Genomic DNA, 21,947 nt, shown 5'->3' with positions numbered 1-21,947 from the left:
ATTACTGTTAATCAATATTTTGACATGAGGTTTAACGTGACTTTTCTGTAGAATTGCTATACCCCCAAAATGACGGTTATTATTTGATAATTTTCTACATATTGGATGATAATGAAATTTACCAATATTGTGTATTTGGGAATTATATATCCCACATGAGTTTCGACTAAAAAAACAATGTCGTAATTCTCTATATGTTTCAGAAAAAAGGGGATCCTCTGCTTTATTCATGCCCTTTGAAAATAAGCCACCTATATTCCAATAACCAAATTTTACAGATGATTGGTTTGATTTTGGCATTTTGGTTGATGTAATAATATAAAGCGAATTTATCTAGGGCGATATCAAATGGGGCGAATTGTCTCGTACGTAAAAATAAAATAACTTCCGGTTGTTGCAGAAGACAAATTTGTGCCGCGAAAGTAAAAACTAATGTAACAGGGATTTATACATATGAAAATGGTAATTTGATATTTCCAACCTTTAATTGTCCGACTTGATATTTTATTCTGGATGTGGACACAAACTTTGATACAACTGACGGCAAAAGCGCTTGTTCCACCACATAGATATGACGTCCGGCAATGCAATTTTAATTTTTTTTCTGGGACTTCCACAGGGGCTTGTTACAATTGCCGGATTAACTATCCATACGAACCCCTAAAAAAACACTTGTTACAATTGCCGGGTTTACTAACCATACGAACCGCTAAAAAAAACACTTTTTTAGGGGTTTGTACATGTATGGATAGTAAACCCGGCAATAATTTGTAACAAGCCCCTGTGGGACTTCTTTAATAGGAAGTTGGGAATGCGTCCCAGAAAAATAAAATTAGCCTTGCCAGATTTCATTATTATTTGGACAACCGGGTGGCATGAATTTCATTGTTAAAAAATTACACATTTGTAATTATGGCAGGCAATCAAATGAGTTTCTAATAATCATGATAATACAAATTAGGCCAAACGTGTAGGGTGCGAAAATAAATTGGGCGCGAACGGACCTGATACCCTTGCCAAACCCAGTCAGAGCTCAGACATAAATAAGTCTGAATCTGCTTTTGACTTATAGATGTCTAAATTTGTAAGTTTTAGGATTTGTCTCCCTTTAATGCAAGACAAAATACGACTTAAATAAGTCAAATATTGTTAAGCAAGAAATGATTGATCAGAATCAAAAAGTTGCAAATATCAACTCCTACAAGTCGATAAGTTACCAAAATTGGTCAACTTCAAGACCCACGCATACTTATAAAAAGGTCATGCATCTAAATCAAATAATGACAACATTGAAAGCCAATTGCAATGCCTTGTCTTCTAAAGAAAAATATGAATGAGAGTCTGAAAAATCGGGGATCATGTTAATTAACCTTACAATGCAACCACCTGGATCCACACTTAATGAGGTAAAACATCTGTGTTTAGTAAGGATGTTCAATTAGATAATTAAATATAGATAGATCAAGTCCTTGTGAACTCTCAGACAGGTTTTTACTGTCAAAGGTGGTGTAGTTTGGCCACCTAGTCAAGTTAAGTTTTTTCATCAACATAAATAGACCTAAACAAGTCTGTCATTTTGTGACTTAGATAAGTCTAAAATTGAAAACACATTTTTATAAAGAATACATGTTTTGACTTCTTTAAGTCAAAAACAGAAATAGACTTGTTTATGTCTGAGATCGACTGAAACCTCATAATTATATTGACTAGAATTTCATTACAATATTACTTGTCTCCACAGGGACCTCTGTGTTACAAGTCTCCACAGGGACCTTTGTGTGACAAGGCAGGTCATTAATCGACTGAGTTAAAGCTTAAGAAGTGCTTCATTTGCTCAATCGCTTACAGCTGACTAAGTACAAAATGTATCTACTAAGTTTTCTTATGGAAAATACCACCACACTTTCCCCACCTCAAGAGTTATATACTCTATAATAATGAAATCTCCATCATTTATATATTTATATTTTGGCTATATCCTTATTCTATCCCGTCATTTCCATTTACGGGAAAGAATAAATTGGCATATATATTGTATGTTGTATATCGTGTAGTGTGAGATTATGAATAAAGGAAAGATTGCACTGCCCATATTTACCTGTATTCCTTACATTATTTACTGTTTAAGTTCAAATCAATCATATCGTTTATTTCGTTAACAGTGTCAGATTTTATTACGAAATAAACCAGTATGTAGATTGTGCAATTTAATTTGTATGCATAATACGGGATAGAATGAGGATAATTGTTTATATCTCTACAAAACACGAAAAATAATTAAATAAATACATATCGTTTATTTCGTAATTTACAGTATTATAGATAAACTTAATTACGAAATAAAGAAATATATAGATTATAATATATTGATTGCTTTTCTATGCATTTCACTGGATAGAATGACGATCAGTATATTTACTTACCAATATTTAAAGACCCAAATTGAATAACACAGATTGTTTATTTTGTAAATACGGGATAGAATAATATCAGTGTGATCATGAATAAATGTCTTTTACTATTTTTATTCAGTAAATCATGTTGTATATGGATAACAATATACTAACTTACCATTACATTAATAACATATTTATGGATGTCTGCCTATCACTAAAATCTTTATACTTGATGTCAGTTAATCGAAATATCTTTATACATATTGTTTATTTACTGTATTTACTTCTTACTAACAACATATGGACCTGTAATTACCTGTATTCTATTGCATAAACGATATCAATAAAGGTAATATTTAAATGCATTTGGTAAAATACGGGATAGTTTAAACTATCCCGTATTTAGTGAAAAAAAAAGATTTTTTATGTAATTTTTCTTCCCCCAAAAATATCTTTACCCCTTTTTTTATAAGATCTCCCCAAAGAAAACCCTTTCATAAACTTTGTTTTACATTCATTAATTATTCTTTTCTATCCCGTATTCAACATTAAAAGACACCTTTTTTTATTGAAATCGCCGTATATATACTGATCCTCATTCTATCCCGTATTCAATATAAAAAGACACTTTTTTATTGAAATCGCCATATATTAACTGATCCTCATTCTATCCCGTTCAATATAAAAAGACACTTTTTTTTATTGAAATCACCGTATATATACTGATCCTCATTCTATCCCGTATTCAATATAAAAAGACACTTTTTAAATTGAAATCGTCTCCTATATACTGATCCTAATTCTATCCCGTATTCAATATAAAAAGACACTTTTTTTTTATTGAAATCGTCTCCTATATACTGATCCTCATTCTATCCCGTATTCAATATAAAAAGACACTTTTTTTTTATTGAAATCGTCTCCTATATACTGATCCTCATTCTATCCCGTATTCAATATAAAAAGACACTTTTTAAATTGAAATCGTCTCCTATATACTGATCCTCATTCTATCCTGTATTCAATATAAAAAGACACTTTTTTTTTATTGAAATCGTCTCCTATATACTGATCCTCATTCTATCCCGTATTCAATATAAAAAGACACTTTTTTATTGAAATCGTCTCCTATATACTGATCCTCATTCTATCCCGTATTCAATATAAAAAGACACTTTTTAAATTGAAATCTTCTCCTATATACTGATCCTCATTCTATCCCGTATTCAATATAAAAAGACACTTTTTAAATTGAAATCGTCTCCAATATACTGATCCTCATTCTATCCCGTATGCAATATAAGAAGATACTTTTTTTTTATTGAAATCGTCGTAAAGATATTATTATAAGACCTTCTGTTTCAAATATATTACGGGAGAGAATGAGGATCAGAATAAGACACATCTAATTATATTTTTTGAGGAATATATAAAATGAAATCTTTCCTTTATTCATATAATAAATTTTAGCAGTTTTACGTCAGTTAAGAATCATACATGTGATTCTTCCGGCGGGAGTTAAAATCTCCCGCTTTTCAGACCCTCTTCCGTCCCTCCCGTTAAAATTTGAAATCTTCCGCTTTTTGAAAATGTCAATCTCGAAAAAATTTCATTAGACATTTCTGTTTACAAAATAGATACGGACAGGGAAAAAGTCAGAGAAACTCTAAATTGATATGGGAAAAGTCCGAGAAAAACGGAAGTTTCCTGTAATGGAATTTGTGTCAAAAAGGTAAATAGGAAAATAGCCTCAAGTAATCAATGAAGGTGTTAAGGATTATAGACTGTATAAACAACAATAAAAGATGATTGGCATTCACCTAGTAATCAACTAGCTAGTTAAATATACGGGCGTATGACATTTGCGCCGATTTTGAAAATTTCCATTCTTTCATTTGCGCTGATTTTATAATTTCTCCTAATTGGATTTACAGGTAAAAATAAGTTACTTTCACATGTACTATAACTTGAAGGTTTATTGGTATATCTGATTATAAACGTTGTTCACTTATGTTTAATAGATATAGGAAGATGTGGTATGAATGCAAATGAGACAATTCTCCATCCAACATGTCCAAGCTGATTGGAAGACTTATTTATGAAAGTAAACCATTTTTAAGTTTATTTTGATTCTAATTGTTCTGGAAATTCGTTGTAACACGATGGACATATTGTAACGACCCGATGAGTCAATTCTTTAATCTTCGACAGCCATACATATCGGAGGGTCAGTGTCCAGAAAAATAACATATCTTGCCGATGTACCATTAAATCGTGTAAAGCCAGAGTCACAACGGATTCTGATTGGGAGACTATTGTCAAACCAAAACACAGAAAGAACATAACCATGTGGCAGTTGACCGAAAGACCGAGGCTGAAGATCTACGAGTACGGTCAAGGAAAAGTCTGGAGATGTATCTTCAAAGACAGGGATGAAAAGTTATCTCATTGGCACTAATACCATATCCTCTTATATCTGTTTACCTGTAATTTACCTTTAATTAACCTGTAAAAAAGTCGGCGCAAATGAAAAAAAAAATCGGCGCAAATGAAATGCAGATCGGCGCAAATGCAAAACGCCGAAATATACATGTCTGGATGATTACAAGTGATACTGACAATGGAACAGTTGTATAAACATTGACTTTATAAATTGTGATGCTGTTGAAAACATGGAACAGACTTAGTTTATACTGAACCTCAAAGACAATAAAATCAACTCAAATATGATATTTATGTCTTGTCTTCTAATATGAGGCAAGCATTACCTGTAAATGGGGACGAAGTCTGTATGAATTATTTTTTTGTAACTTAAATATTTGTTTTAAAAAAAAGAAACGGAAATACCGTAACGTTTCTGATTTTGGTTCTGTTGTTAGGAATTTAGTTGTGACGTTATTTAAAATATGACGTCATATGCAATGTAAACAAAGAAACACTATCATCAGGTAACGTTTTTTCATATCAAGGAATTATTAAAAATGAAATTGGTATTGCGCGTTCCTTCCTATTTTATACTAGACTGATAAATATATATTTTACTCAAAGTTTCATACAAACAAGACCGGAAAAAGGAAGTACATTGTACATTTCTGCGCAGGTCCGGGATTTCAAAACACGACAAAAAAAATTTGAACGATTTTGAGTTCATTAGTACAATGAAAAATTCGGGAAATTTTCCCGTATTTTTTTTTTATTGAATTTTCTACTGTAATTGGGGACTCCGTCCCCATATCAAGGCCCATGGAATACCTATATAAGTGTGTTTGTCTTAAAATTTGACAAAATACAACCTGTATCATGTTATCACCAAATACATGTACCCCAGCTGCATAATATTAAAGAAGACACAGTAATGAGTATATAGCCAAATTTAGAAATGGTGCAAGTCCAGTCCCAAGGGTCAAGACAATGCTTACTACACTTCATGCAAAGCTGACTATGGGGCCCTAATTACTTGACCAAAAAAATGGAGACAGCTACCCACCAGAAAGCCCACAACTCTATCAATTCAACACCTTTTTTTACAAACATGTTCAGTAGTGGTACTAAAGTTGACAATGTGGCTAAAGCAGAGGTACTTTTTACCAACTATGTATGATGGCTGATCACTTTATCTTTGAACTATATATGATGGTTGATCACTTTAACTTTGAACTATATATGATGAATAAACATTTGACACCCCCTTCCTTTATCTTCTATTTTACTAAGTAAAAATGGCTATGCAGGTGCTTGAAGGTGTGAAATCATTGGGTTTTTTTTTTCAACAAAAAAGAAAGATATGCAGTTTAAACACACGAAAAAAACCATTGCCTACTGTGATAAAAAATCTCCAGTTATGAGGCCCAAACTCCAGCTGAAAATTTCCAAATCTCAAGTTGTGGCTTGACAACTCTGTCACATGTATGAGAATAGGCATTTTTCTCCAATCCCGTACGGGATAGAAACACGATATAGCCTATATTTTAACCTGGCTAGTTAATTCTTCTAACTGTAGGTTTTTATTGTTATCATGGTTATGTGCCAATGAAACCAGAAAGCATGAATTTTATTACAAATTGCTCGTCTCCATCAGGACTCAAACCCTGGACTTCTGTGTTACAAGGCAGCGTGTTAACCAACTGAGCTAAAGAAGTACTTCCTAAGCTCAACTGCTTTTGGCTGACAAAGTATCTACTAAGTTTTCTAAGGGAAGAAATCCCGCCACATCAGTCATCCAGTCCATATATGGGCAGGAATTCACTAATGCTACTTAAGTGTGACATTGTAAGAACAAAATAAAAATCATTATAAGCTTCTAAATTTTTTACAAACTATTGCTACAAATGGTGTCCTTCTATTTGTAACCAAAAAAATCATTTTTAAACTTGTGTCAGTTTGGAACCAAAGCAAATAATGAATTTGGAGCATGTAACATGGACACTTTTTCCAAATTGAGATTAATGATTCCTTAACTTATTCAACATTCAATATCATATATATTGATCACAAAACATTGTCTATCATCAAAACTCTAAAATGTATATTTTCATTTCTTTCAGAAATTTTGTGAAAACAAGTTTCCTCTACTTTTCTGTCAATGTTACATGCAATGTTTAAGAGATAAATACAGTAAGAATCATTTTCTTTCTGAACATGTAAAGGCTCTTTTTCATTGTGTTACCCTCACATTAAAAAAATGTATTAATATTTTTGCAATTATCTCATTTCTGTCATAAAATAGTGACTTGAATGTTGCATGTAACGTGGACACAAAAAATATGAATAATGAACCATGCCAGAATTGACCTTTAAAGATATAAAAAGCCTCCAAACAACCATCTGAATGTAAATTATACAATTATACTGCCACATTTCTCATATTTGATATTATTTAAATAGTGGTTAATACCAAAACCATTCACCTAAATTTCAGACAGCAGACATATTTTTTAACTATACCAGTAGTTATGCTTGTTCATGGTTGTACACTTTGGAAGGCTAAATTAAAAGATATTCAAATGTCAAAATAACCAGAAAAATAAAATTAAGACCAAAGATAGATCAATTGATGAAGGAGTCATCCAAAATTTCCACAACATGAAACATTTTTATATCAGTAAGTAGGCAACCCGTTTTTTTATGCACAGGGATGAGATTGATAAGAAGACAACCACACAACCATCAGCATCCACAAGTTTCTCACTCAATACGTTATAATGACAAAGTAAGGGTACAAAATGATTACATGTATCCCTCATTCATGTGACACAGTTACACTTAAAACTAACAGTATGAAAAACCAAGACAAAATATGGACAAATCTACGAGAGGTTGATACAGCTGCATTTATTGAGAATCTTATTTTCAATCGTTTACATAACTTCTATAAAGAACAATTTGGGTTTCATCTTTGAGGTTGTTGTCTGATAGACATATTACCCCATATCTCGTTTTATTTCTGCTGGTTAAGCTTACATTTATGATAACTTTTTAAGGTTTAAACAATAAATTTTATTTCAAACATTCAAAACAAGTTTCTTGTTTTCTGTCTCCAACAGCTTCAACTATCTATCTGAAAAAAGAAAAAAACAAAACAACAATTAATCTACCCTCAATCAGAACCAAAATCCATGCATAGATTATAAAATTTACAATAATATAGAAACTCTCAAATATCTTGTTTCGATTTTTCAATGCCATTTCATCTTGAAAACTTGTTACCTAAACTACAGGAAGCCACAATTTAAAGGGTCCCATAATGACCAGTGTAAAACAATTCAGAAGAGAAAACCAACACCCACTAGACCATAGTCCTGTTTTAAACTTTATTTGGCCTTCTTTTACTTTTTTGTTTCATTAGCGCCACTGAAGAGTCTTTTGTAAACGAAAAGCGTTTCTGGCCTACAAAATTTCAATTCTGGTATCCATGATGAGTTTGTTATTATTATTTTGAAATCAGAAGGAGCCTGAACCTCTTATAATGCAAAAGATATTCTGGAATGTCAATTATTGGCATAACAATTAAAAAAAAATGTTACAAATTGAATTCCTCGTGAGTTCTATAATGAGCATCAGTAAATACACATGATACATGTGTTGACTGGTGATTGAAAAGGGATAAATAAACAAGATTTTGAAATAACTATCTTCTACACTGCTGTAGAATGGTTAAATTGGAGATCACTAGTATGTCTGCATACACAGTCACCATCATCTGGTTTTCTAACACAGACAAACACTACTATCTGACTGGCTGAAAGGACCGTCACCACCTGACTCACTAAAAGGGACCTTATCAGACTGGCTAACACAGACATCATAATCTGCCAGGCTGATAGGGTTATCACCATCTGACAGGCTGAAAGGGATATCACCATCTGACTGGCTGACAGGGACATCACCATCTGACTGGCTGACAGGGACATCACCATCTGACTGGCTGACAGGAACATCACCATATGACTGATTGACAGGAACATCACCAACTGACTGACTAATATGAACATCACCATCTGCCAGGCTGACTAGGACATCACCATCTGTTGTCTGACAGGGACATTACCCTCTGACTGGCTTACAAGAACATCACAGACTGACTGACTGACAGGGACATCACCAACTAACTGATTGACTGATATGTACATCACCATCTTCCAGGCTGACAGGGACATCACCATCTGTCTGGCTGCCAGGGACATCACCATCTGACTGGTTGACAGGGACAGTATCTTTTTGCAGCATCTTCCTGAGAGTTTTCTTCATCACATTTATTGCTGATCATCTTTTTCTTTCTTAGGTTTATATTGCCGGTAGATTTTTTTTTATTAAAAATTGCAAATAAACTTTCAAGACCGACACCAATTTTGTTGTCAATGAAGAAAATACACTTCAAAAAGAATATCTATATTTAGAAATAAAGATGAAGTTTGATGGTGGTGAAACAAGTTAAATTATCCAATAATCTCTTTATAGAGCAAAGGAGTTAGTAAATGTTATCAGTTCTGTTCATGCGTGTAACATTGACAGAAAGTAAAAGATTGTATGTCAATGTTACATACATGAAGACAAGAAGATGAAAGTGGTGTGCTTAATAGTCAACTTTGGAGAAATAATATAATTGCTGCCCAGTAATATCTAATTAATTATTTAGGTTATAAAATGTTATATTAATGTCTGACTTTAAGGAAGTAATACCTTTGCATGTAACATAAAAAAATCTTGACACAAAATATTGTTGTTAATGTTACTAACTAGTGTTAAAAGATTAATTAAACAGGAAAACAGGAAAACGCTTTAATTTTGTAAAATAAAAATAAGATAATAGCTCCATATGGCAGTAACTTTTGTGTACGCATGTAACACTGGCCTGAACATGTTAAAGTCTAAATAATAGACTCTGTCAATGTTACATACACAATTTCTTAATGAAAAAAAAGTTTAATTTGGGTTTACTTTATACATTATTTTTTAAAATAAGTATCATAATAATAACTTTGAATATTAAAAATTAGATTAACTGTTGATTTCAACACTGTAAAATCTTCTCATGTAACACAAAAAAGACCTCATACAAAAATCGTAGTCCATGTTACTCTTAAAGTTATCATAGGGGCACCAAAGAAATTGTGTGATGACAATATTTCAGATGCTAGTCATTTATAAACTCAGATAAACTCATTTTAAAGCTCATAACAGAGGTTTGGAAATCAATGCTTTTAAAACATTATAATTCTGGGTTATGTATGTAACATTGACAGGAACACCAACAAATGATGAGGAAAAATTGCTAGTCAATCAGGAAAAAAATTACCACAAATAATTAAAACTCGTTTATTTCTTTAATATCATTTTAATGAAGCAAATTTAAATTTCAACAAGATTTTATTGATTGAATAATTGTATGCACATTTATTAGGTTGTAGCATGTAACCTGGACGCAGAAGATGTGTCAATGTTACATGCCTTTAAACGATAAGAATTACAAGTAATTATTGTAAAGTCTAGAAATCAAGAAAGATCAACAACTTCTCTGTTAAGAATTCAGCATAAATTTACATTTGATTTAATATTATGCACTGGCCAATTATGCATTAAGTGTAATAAAGTAATATTGTTTTTATTCTGGTGTCAATGTTACATTTTATGTTTTCAAATTAAGTGGCCAGTTATCTTTATAATGCTGAGAATGAATACAAGTACTAGTTAATCAAATTGGCAATTAATCTGTGGTATTTCATGTAAAAAATTAAATTGATAAGGCAAACTGTACAAAAAAAAGCTTTTGCATGTATCATAGACACCTTTCCTTGGTAAAGATTTTCGTGTCAATGTAATGTACAGAAATCTCTCCAGCAATAAAATGAATATCGTAAGGGTCAAACCTGTTTAAATACAAGATAAACTTATATTTTTTGACAAAATTGCAAAGCAAGTCGCACATCATTATCAAAGAACCTAATTTACACAAAAAGTGCATGTAACACGACATTCTGAGGTCAAATTAACCTGGTCCCACTCTCTTATCATCTGCTTGATCACTGGTAGATGCCAAGTGTGAAAGATGACAAAGCCACATTTTAATGTAATTGTCAGTGGGTTGAAATGTGAAAAAAATAATTGTGTTAATGCTTACTATAAAAAGTATACAACTGTTATAAACAAATGAGTATTATTGGGCAGTATTGACACGAAAATGAAATAAATTTTCTCACCTTCTATATTTTTCAAACTTCAGTTGATTGATAAAAATCATGAAATCCAAATTGTAACCATTGTTGACACCTTTCAAAATTTGCCATGCTGGACCAATAACTTGTTTCCAAAGCTAATCAGCTAATGAAAAGGTGCATGTAACATTTGTTGACTCGAAAAGTTACATGCACTTGTCCATTTTCAAACGTATTTTATTTGCAGCAATAATCGGATTCTGTACAAAATGGGGTTTCTAAATGATAGACCGATCATTTTGCAGTTGATTTTCAACTATTATAGTAGAACAATTCTTCAGGCATATTCTAAATATGAGTAGGGGTTTTGCCAATGCAGAAATGTCACACTTTTTGTCTACAGTTTTCAACTGCCAGCACATAACAAGTGCTGATTTTTTGTTGATTTTTTTAATTGGATCCATTTTTTTTGCATGTGGCAATAAAGACTAACCCACTTTGATATTTAAACAATGTTTATTCTCCATATTTGCATGATTTCTTTATTTTTTAATTGGATAAACACTATTGACCCTAAAATTTCACTAGCGAATTCCTGCCGATATATAGTTTTGACTTCTGGCAAGGTTATTTTTCTTTCTTCTGGAAAATAGCCTTGCCATACATCATAATAATGACATAAATTTCAACGTGTTGAAGGTTATCATTACAAAGTAGAAGTAGATGTAGAAATAATTATTTGGACAGCCGACTGAGTCTCTGCCAGAAAACCTTTAAATTCGTTCCAATCGTCCTGAAAGATTTTAGAGTATGTTCATTTCATATATAGCGGCAGCCGTTATGAAAAACATGCAAATGTATGTTATTTGTAATGATATCGAGTGCCAGAGTCCGTTCACATAGACTAAAAACAACTTTTGTCCTACCATAGTCAAAAATAATAATTATGAGATCTTGCAACATTACAAGCTATTTCATGTATTTTGATTGTTTTAAAAGCTATTTTGATTTTTTTTCAATGAATCCTACTACATCATGACCTAATAAAATGCCTTTCAGGATGAAACAATTGTTTGAACTTTTTTGCCTTTAGGCTAAGGGTTTGTATTGCGACATAATTTGTGAAGGGTGCACACTGGTGACCTGATTCCCTTTGACAATGTTTGAAAAGAAAGGGGAAAAAAACATAAAATATATTAGGGTTACCAGTAAACAATAGATTATAGAAAACTAGGTCCGTGACAAATTTGTTACTTGTCAAGTTGTTCAATAAAATACCAGCAATTTAACCCTTTCACCGATTGCTGCCCAGACAGAAGCTACTCTGAGACGATGGCTTCCCTGGCTACTTTTACTCAAGTGGGAGATCTTCATAATAAATGTCAATAAAAACTTGTTTGTAGTTATTTGTGTATTTATTTCATTCACTAACACCATGATCACAGTTTTGTTTATGTTTTGATAATTTTTTCTTCTTAAAATATTCAAATTTTCAAATTTTCGGCATTATTTAGGTGAAATTCTCAAAATTCTGCTCTTTGATCCCAAATCGTAATTTTTTAAACCAAAACGGCAAAATTTTGAAAAATTTTATGAGGCAGTACAAATTCCTCACACTGAACGATGTCCATTCCAAGTGTTTTGTACATAAAACGACATTTTATGTCAAAAAAGTATACTAGTTTGGCTTCAATTCTTCCATATTCTTTCAAAAAAAATGTTCCCTCATTTCAAATTCTCGTAAATTCCGTAAATTTCCTCTGATTTTGACACGGTTTTCAACAAACGGAAGCGCCATGTTTACACTTTCATCCGGGCATTCATCAAAGAAAGATAACTCATGTTTGCACTGTTTTGAGCGGGAAATATAAAAGATGTATTCTGATCCCGGTAAAACGGGACTCGTCGTCAGCTGTCTGAAGCGTGAATCCCGGTAAACCGGGACTCATCGGCGAAAGGGTTAACAAACAATTTCAGATGTTCACAAGACCAATTGAGCAACCATATTTCTGCACATATCCGATGTGACTTTTACTAGACAGGGCCTTGGGGCTACCACTTAACATCACAGACTGAAATAATCCCATCAACAATGATCAACTTGGACATTGGAAATATATCAATTCCTCTAAGGGCTATTCCAGAAAAAAATGTATGGTGGGGTTGGAAGGCAGTTTGTCACAGCACCCACAACCCAGACAATTGTAATTGAGAATCCTAGTGCATTAAACATGTGAAAAGTTGCTCTGATACCCATCACCCATGTATTATTAATATAACGTGCCTTTCAACCCTCCCATACATTTTTTTCTGGAATAGCCCTAAAATAAAAACTTTTAACTTTAAAACAAAGTTATCATCATATAAACTACAAAATAGAATCCCAATACCTGTGACGTTGTTTCACAGAGAAGGGTGTGATTCATAATATTACATCGAAACTCTTACCGCATCTTACTTATACTGAAAATTAGTCTTTCATAAACTTCCTTTAATCGTATATATATTTATTCTCTTTTCAGGAAAATTGAACTTGCCCAGGCTTGTGGTTTGATCATGAAGACTGAGCAGAATTTTAAATCATTTAATATACTCCTGTAATTTCATCAGTAGATTTTTGTCTGTATTGGTCAGCTATAACAGCATGTCTGGAGAGAAAGAACCACCAAAGAAGAGAAAGAAAGTAGAAGATAAAGGAGATTATGAGGATAAAATTGTAATTGTTTATTTATCAATTGATTGTTTGCCTGAAAATATCTAAAAATATTTGATTGATAAATATAATCTACAATATGAATACATGTAAATTGCATCTGTATCAAGAATTTTATGTAAAATGCATCTGTATCAAGAATTTTATGTAAAATTTCTTGATTAGTTGTTTTCTAGTTAAGTACAAGAAGGAAGTCATTTGAGCCAAAAGCTATATTAATATAAGGCAACCCTGTCTATTATTCTCAATCATAAAAAAAAGTTCCTGATTTTATGAAACTTTTATTTAGATTTTGAAAATAAGAAGATACATGTATGGTATGCAAATGAGACAGCTAAATGATGTAGAAGTATGGAAGTTGTCAACTTTTTTATTGATAGGATCTTAAAATAGACCTTGTGTGAACTTTAACACCACATTCTACATGTATTTGAGCAAAAATAAATGATAACATTAATAGATTTAGAATATTGCTCAATTATTTTTTACTTATTTTTTGTTAGGAAGCCAACAAAAAGAAGCGATTTGATTATCTTCTAAAACAGACTGAGCTGTTCTCACATTTCATACAGACTGGTAACAAAGAGGAGGAGGATGAACAGGGAACCTCAACCTCCAAAGGCAGAAGGTCAAAGGGCAAAGCTGGCAGGTAAATTAAAAAAAATCACTTCATACCTTCACTATTATTTTCAAAGATGTAATATTTCATTTGGCCTAGATAATAAATAAACTGTATAATGTTGTTGTAGAATATATTGTTTTTATGTGTTTGCATATAAGTTACAACAATTGCTCTTATTTCTAAAAGTTCAGCTTTGAACTATGACAAGAAACAAAACAGAATGAACACAATTGTGACATAAGAGTAACTTGCATTTGCTAGTACAATTTTACTGCTGAATCCTGTTGTTAAAATATATTGCATTGGTTAATTCAGGTCTTTTCAACTTATTAAGTTTGACTTAATATGGGGTTACGAATATAGAAGAAAAAAAGTCTGGTCGTAATTTTACATACAAGGTTTGTCTTAAAGGTAATTTGAAATTTAATGAATAAAAACAAGATTACAATAGACTTGTGTCTAAAATGGATCATTGACATATTAAAGAAAAATAGGACCTGCTAAATTGATTTTTCTTTGGTGTTGTGTTCAATGCCCGTGTAAATAAGTACAATTAACAGAAAAAAAAACAATTGTTTTACTTTTTATCTTTATGTTTTTTATCCTGATTGTTTCAATTATTAAACACTGTATTTTGAATTGCTAATGAAGACAAACTTTTTTTAAGACATAGGTTGAAAGAAAAAGATGAAGACAAGATTCTGTTAGACCACTGTAAAGCTGAGAAAGATGTTGAAATCTTTGATAAGTCTCCATCTTGTAAGTACATTGCATACTGGGGTGTTGAACAACCTTGAGGGTCTAGCAAGGTTGACATTTAACATAATTAAGGTCCTGGTAGATAGATAGTTTATTGTCATAAAACAATGCAAGTAGAGAACTTAAAAAATAATATACGTAAAAATAAAAAATGCATTAAAAATGCATAAAATTCAAATTTTCGGATGAGATAACATATTCAAAAAGAATATATGTATAGACTTATATAGTCAAATGTAAAAGTTAAAATTGGTAGAGTTTTGTCTTGTAAATTTGCAATCATACCAAATCTTCGTATACTGTCACTGAATCCATTTAGTTTTGTGGTTTGGGGCAAAACTTGTATATATTTATGGATACTTAAATTCATGTTTTTGGTAAAGTCTGCAAACATTACTTTAATAAATTTGCAATTAGCTGAACAATTAAATTTATGGTACATGTACACACATACACCTGAAATCCAAGAAAATTAATATCTAACAAATATATAGATATATACATGTAAAAAGGTTGTAATCAGTATTAGAAGGAAATCAGATTTTAGATTGCCTTTAGATTGCAAGTCAGGAATATGACAGTTGTTATCCATTCGTTTGATGTGTTTGGACTTCTGATTTTGCCTTTTGATTTCAGATTTTCCTTTTTGAATTTTCCTCGGAGTTCAGTATTTTTGTGTTTTTATTTTTTTTTGAAACTGCAGTTGTTTTGTTTTTTCACACACTTTCATAGAATTGAGAATGGAAATGGGGATTGTGTCAAAGAGACAAATACTAATTCGAAAGAGCTGCAATGTGTACTAGTTCAGCGATAATGGATGTCATGCTAAACTCTGTTACTTTTAGTTTTAGTAGCCATGTGTAAAACAGGGTTACACTAGGGTAGCAGAATATGCTAGAATATGACTTGAAAGAAAAACAGTTCCATCCTCAAGTAAAATAATGTTTAGCATATCTATTTTCTCAATGTTTGAAGGATCTTAAGCTAGAGGAAGCTGGCAATACTCACAGACTGCTTTTTGTACTAATTCCCACCCCTGTCTTGCAGATCAATTTTGGAGAATAAGACCATTGAAGACTGGGACTGTACCAGGCCGAATTCAGTCCATATAAAATGTTCAGGCTTTTCTTAAATAGATATTTATTCATTCTACACAATAGACTTTTGAACCTACAGTCCCAAAGCTGAATTTTGAGAAAATTTCAGTTTATAGTTTATATTGGCCTTTGGAGATGATTATAACAGGTCAAACAGAAGTTATACCAGCCTGGGCTGGTGGGCCTGTGGTTCAAATAATATGTACATAAGAATTATGAAATATTAGCTTTTGGACACAATATGAATCATTTTTAAGCATGTTCTATTATCAAGAACAAAACAAAAAAATTTACTATGGACTAGTAGCAGATTTTACAATAAGAAATTAGTCCTGATATAATTTTTACATCCTTTTAAAACGTATTACAGATATTCAGGTGGGAAAAATGAGAGACTACCAGGTACGGGGCCTAAACTGGTTGATATCATTGTATACACATGGGATTAATGGTATTCTTGCAGATGAAATGGTAAGATTAGAAAACAAAACTCTGAAAATTATTATACTGTTTGTCAAGCAAATGTTTTTTTTTGGTATACACCTCCACTACAAAATTCACAAATTTGAAATAGAGAATTATTGAACCCTGAGTGTTAAAATATTTAGAAAAATGCAATTCTCTTTTCAATACAAAACCTAGAAATATCTTTGTTGTGCAAAAATAAGGAAACTTTGAATGTTAAAAGATCTAGCAGCAAACATTATGTATATATTTTAAATAAATGATTTGATTTATTTTACAATTTCGTTCAGGGTCTTGGTTAAACAATGTGCCTTAGGTATATACAGTGTAACCTGCCTAAACCGACACCTGAGTATTATAACATCCTACTTAAACTGACACATTTTCATGTCCCAAAATATGCCTTTCCTTGCCATAAAACCCGAGTATTTCAACACCCTGCTTAAGGTGGTACCCAACACTTTAACTAAAATTAATTTGGCTCGTTTAATTTTCTTAAAATTTTGACAAAGTATTTACTTTGACCCTTTTACAAAAATATAAAAATTTCAAAAAATTTGAACCAACCGTTTTATCAGAAAAATTACACTGGTTATATAGCAGTTTGACAAACACTTATTTTGATCATTGAGAAGCTTAATATTCCCGTAATAACACAATGTAATCAAAACGTTTAGCTGATTTTACAGAGTTATCTCCCTGTAGTGTTAGGTACCACCTTGATCTGACATTTTTTTTATTGGTCCCCAATATGGGTACACTGTAAACATATTTTTTGTATGATTGGTATAATTTTACCATTTCTTTCAGGGTCTTGGTAAAACGATACAGACCATTGCCTTGTTGGGATACCTGAAGCACTACAAAAACATATCAGGACCACACCTCTGTGTTGTGCCACTGTCTACAGTGGACAACTGGGTGGCAGAGTTCAACCGTTGGTGTCCAGATTTCAGAGTGGTTGTTTTGAGGGGAAATATTGAAGAGCGGGTAAGTTTAATTCTAGAGATCTGTTCTAATGAAAAAGGGTCACAAAAGGGTACTTTTTGTGCCTAAGGAACTGTGAATTAAAAACTGTATTCTTTATTAAAAATGAGAATGGCAAAGATATAAGCACATAGAAAATTTAGTAAATGCAAACTCTGAAACTGTATGTATCTTATTTCTCTCCTGATGTATGAATAATTCAAAATTACTGTATTTAAGGGTTGCCATATATACTTCCTTGAAAACTGGGAAAAATCTGGAAATAGTGTAAATTTCATTGTTATCTTATGCAGTTACTGTCAAATTTAAAGTATTCTGAACAAAAATATCTAATATTCTTGTTCATTTTAATTTTTTGTATCTTTGTAGTTGACTGAATACCTTTCAGATAATACAATTAAGAAAATACATATAAAAGTTGAGAGAAACAAAAACCTTATAAAAAAGCAACCTCACAAAATATTTGGCCTTTGAAATGGTAAAATCAGTCTCTGTTAAAAAAAATTAACTACCTAACAATACATAGATTAGATAAATTATTGTTGATTGAAATTTATGTACTGTAGATTCATTTATTTTTGTTGGTATCACTTCACAATTTTCCTGGATTGCTTAAAACTTAAGTTTTCGTGGTTTTACCAATGTGCATACAAAGCCTATTGGAAATATGTTATGTGTTCAACCTGTACCCGCAAAACCCACTAAAATTAATATCCAACAAATTATAATGAATGCACAGTAGAGATGATTGTGGATTGAAATTTGTTTTTCTTTACAATAGAAAAAGTGGATAAAGGATGTGTTTAAGGATGGTAAATCTTGGGACGTCTGTATAACTAACTATGAAAAATGTACAATAGAAAAAACAGCCTTGAAGAAAGTCCACTGGAGTTATCTTGTTGTGGACGAAGCTCATAAAATCAAAAATGAGAACACACTGGTAAGTACCAGTCTGGAGAAACTGCAGTTATCTCCCCTTATAAAAAATGTACAATAGAAAAAGAGGGGCCTTGAAGAGCGTCCTTGTGGAGTTGTCATGTTCTTGACAAAGCTCTTAAAATCTAAAATGAAAAAACTTCAGTTATCTACCCTTGTAAAAAAATGTACATTCAAAGAAAGGGGGCATTAAAGATAGTTTATAGTGTTGTTGACACAGCTCATAAAATATAAAAAATGAGAAAACACTGGTAAGTAGTGCTCAGCCTTGGGGAACACTTCAGTTATCTCCCCTTGGAGGTATACTGTAAACCAACTAGTTTTTGCGAGCAATTTATTTTTGAGTCTTTCGAGAATACACATCCTGGCAAATAACTTTGGTCAACTGTATGTATACACTTACAAAGTTTGCAATAGGTAGGACAAAATCTTCATATAACTGGAAAAAAATATCGTCTAACTTGACTAGAAAAGAAATATAAAAAAAACTTTATTGACAGTTTTTAAGTATATACACAGTTGATAGTTGAACTAGACTATTAGTGTTCTTCAATTTCTACATTTAAATTCTAGTTACGCTTTAGATTACAGTTTTACTTTGAAATTCAGTTGTGCGGGAGTTTTACTTTCTGTTCCAGATTTCAGTGATAATAAGAAGCATCAAGTCCACCAATAGGCTGTTACTGACTGGGACACCACTACAGAATAATTTACATGAGTTATGGGCCTTACTGAATTTCCTGTTGCCTGATGTTTTCAACTCATCTGAGGTAAAGATATCAGATAATTTTTATGCCACCTGCCTTTAGGCGACGGGGGCATTAAATTTTAGTCTTGACTGTCTGTCCATCCATCTTTAATCAGTCCCATTTTTGTTGCAAAGCTTGAGCTAGCGCTATAGCTAACATTTTTTTGGACACATTCCTCTTTATTCTTTATTCAAATTGAAAACACGGTTTTACAGTCTATCAAACCTTGAGAAGATAAAACTTTGAATCACAGTCAGTTTCAAACCAGTATTAAACTTATTTTCAAGATATGTCATCACAACCAAATTAACCAAAAGACTTTTTTTTTTTTTTTTAACTTTAGACGGGTACATGCACATAAAATATAATTTTTGGAAAGAACTCATCTCTATATACAGTCGATTCCACTTAATTGCATACCGCTTAATAGCATAATTCGGTTAATTGCATACTTTTCTCCTGCACAAAATCATTTCCCATTCATCTAATGTTAAATTGTACGGTTATATGCATAGCCCCACAAGTGGCATTTCGGTTAATTGCATAGAAAAAAATCGCTAGCTAGATATGCTTAGTTAAAACTGACGAGATTTTTGACCGGAAACAGCAATTTGGTAAGTATATTTTTCTTGAATGCATCATAATTTTTAACCGGATTTTTGTGACAAATATGTCGGTTATTGATTTGGGGATGTACGGCGGCTGGGCGGCCGGGCGGGCGGTCGGGCTGTCGGGCGGGCGGGCGGCAATCAAATGTTGTCCGTGCATTAACTCATGAACCGTTCAACCAAAGCTTTTAAAATTTTAATATGTTATTCCTGACAACTATACGAAGGTCAAGTTCAATAATGGCGATTTTGACTTTTACCGTTCAGGAGTTATGGTTCTTGAAAGATTGAAAAATGGAGTTGTCCGTGCATTTACGCATGAACTGTTCTACCAAAGCTTCCCAAATTTTAGTATGTTGTTACTAATGAAAGAATGGAGGTCAAGTACAATAATGACGAATTTGACTTTTACCGTTCAGGAGTTATGGTTCTTGAAAGATTGAAAAATGGAGTTTCCAGTCGTGTCCGTGCATTTATGCATTAACTGTTCTACCAAAGCTTCCGAAATTTTAATATGCTGTTACTGATGACAAAATGGAGGTCAAGTTCAATAATGACAATTTTGACTTTTACCGTTCAGGAGTTATGGTTCTTGAAAGATTGAAAAATGGTTTTTCCCGTCGTGTCCGTGCATTTTCTCATGAACCATTCAACCAAAGCTTTTGAAATTTTAATATGTTGTTACTGATGACAAAATAGAGGTCAAGTTCAATAATGATGATTTTGACTTTTACCGTTCAGGAGTTATGGTTCTTGAAAGATCGTAAAATGGCGTTTCCATTCAGGTTGTTGCATTTACTCATGAACCATTCAATCTAAGCTTTTCAAATTTTAATATGTTGATACTGATGACAAAATGGAGGTCAAATTTGATATTGACGATTTTCACTTTCACCATTTATCAGTAATGGTTCTTGTGATATTGCCAGGACACAAATAAATGTTAATAAATCCGGTTTGCTGTCGTTGTGACAGCCTCTTGTTGATATTATTTCACATTTACTTCTGTGTTATTTAAATAAAGTTTTAAAACAGTTTCTTTTGTGTTTATATGGTTATAAAAAAGGCCTCGATGTGTACACAGGTAAAGTTTCCCATATTCTATTTTAAGCCTCGAGGTCAGAAAAATGTCAATCAGCTGATTGTTGTAAAAACACAACCATTCTATGATGTTCTATCTCAAAAGGTGTTAATTATTGATTGCATTTCAAACATTGTTCATAGATTACATTTTGGGTGTATTTTTTAAAACAATAACGCCTGCTAATTATCGATCATTATCCAATGTGCAATCTCGTAATTTTGCTAGGGGTGATCTACATTTATGTTAAATATTACAGGGCATTTATATATGGCTGAAGAATTTCATACATCAATCTTTCAATTTTAATATTTCTTGAAAAGAACATTAACTTAAAATTATCATATTTTCTCACTTTCAACACTCGTGACCAGCAAATAACCCGTGCAGGGCCCCATTACCTGTTTTAAACTGCTTTGCATAACTAACGAGGTTAAAGTAACAGTGTTACATCACTGTGCAATCGGTAAATACTGCATATTAAAGGCAGTTCATTACACATTTATTGTATCAAATGATTATGAACTGTGTAGCATTGTTCAACAGTTTGTTTTAATCAAAGCGTAACAATATAATTTGTACATCCGGGTCAAAGAAACAAATCTATTTTTAGAAAAATGTTATTTTCGTATCTCAGGTAAAGGAAAAGTCGGTACATAAATAAACTAAAACTAAATGTGTTTATAAACTTTATTGAAAGAATAAAATGCATGACACTAGACAAATAACTTTTATTAGAATAAATAATCATGCAATATGTTGTAAGTGGATTATGGACGTTCATCTTTCTTCCGGATTTCCTTTACTGATCTGCACTATCGATGTTATTTGACTCCGTATTTTGGCATTTCGGATATAAGCATACTCCGCTTTATTGCATAAT

General features: G+C 32.1%; 2 protein-coding genes across 2 annotated transcripts in view; one reads left to right on the top strand and one right to left on the bottom strand.

Annotated features, from left to right (window-relative positions):
• Nucleotides 1–369: 369 nt before the first annotated feature.
• Nucleotides 370–21,947, top strand: part of LOC139486567 (SWI/SNF-related matrix-associated actin-dependent regulator of chromatin subfamily A member 5-like) — an 83,276-nt gene continuing 61,698 nt past the window's right edge. Inside the window, exons 1-8 of the mRNA XM_071271491.1 lie at nt 370–462; nt 13,570–13,763; nt 14,264–14,409; nt 15,050–15,141; nt 16,609–16,709; nt 17,514–17,693; nt 18,472–18,630; nt 19,265–19,396. Of these exons, the coding sequence (XP_071127592.1) occupies nt 13,692–13,763; nt 14,264–14,409; nt 15,050–15,141; nt 16,609–16,709; nt 17,514–17,693; nt 18,472–18,630; nt 19,265–19,396 (882 nt within the window). The 5' untranslated portion in view covers nt 370–462; nt 13,570–13,691. The remainder of the gene's footprint in view (nt 463–13,569; nt 13,764–14,263; nt 14,410–15,049; nt 15,142–16,608; nt 16,710–17,513; nt 17,694–18,471; nt 18,631–19,264; nt 19,397–21,947) is intronic.
• On the bottom strand, nt 8,604–9,143 carry LOC139484495 (uncharacterized). Its single transcript, XM_071268227.1, has 2 exons — nt 9,006–9,143; nt 8,604–8,927 (listed from the first exon to the last, which is right to left on the bottom strand). The coding sequence occupies exons 1-2, from the start codon at nt 9,141–9,143 to the stop codon at nt 8,604–8,606; spliced, it is 462 nt and encodes a 153-aa protein (XP_071124328.1).

The sequence above is a fragment of the Mytilus edulis genome, chromosome 8 (assembly GCF_963676685.1).
Source record: "Mytilus edulis chromosome 8, xbMytEdul2.2, whole genome shotgun sequence".
In the NCBI taxonomy this organism is placed as follows: Eukaryota; Metazoa; Mollusca; class Bivalvia; order Mytilida; family Mytilidae; genus Mytilus; species Mytilus edulis.
This window is presented reverse-complemented; position numbering and strand designations above follow the sequence as displayed.

Bases quoted from the DNA above. Each gene is read 5' to 3' on its own strand.
- LOC139484495 (XM_071268227.1), bottom strand. From the start codon at position 9,143: ATGAAGAAAACTCTCAGGAAGATGCTGCAAAAAGATACTGTCCCTGTC. The intron at 8,928-9,005 runs GTTAGTTGGTGA...TGTCCCTGTCAG, and splicing joins ATGTACATATCAGTCAATCA to ACAACAGATGGTGATGTCCT.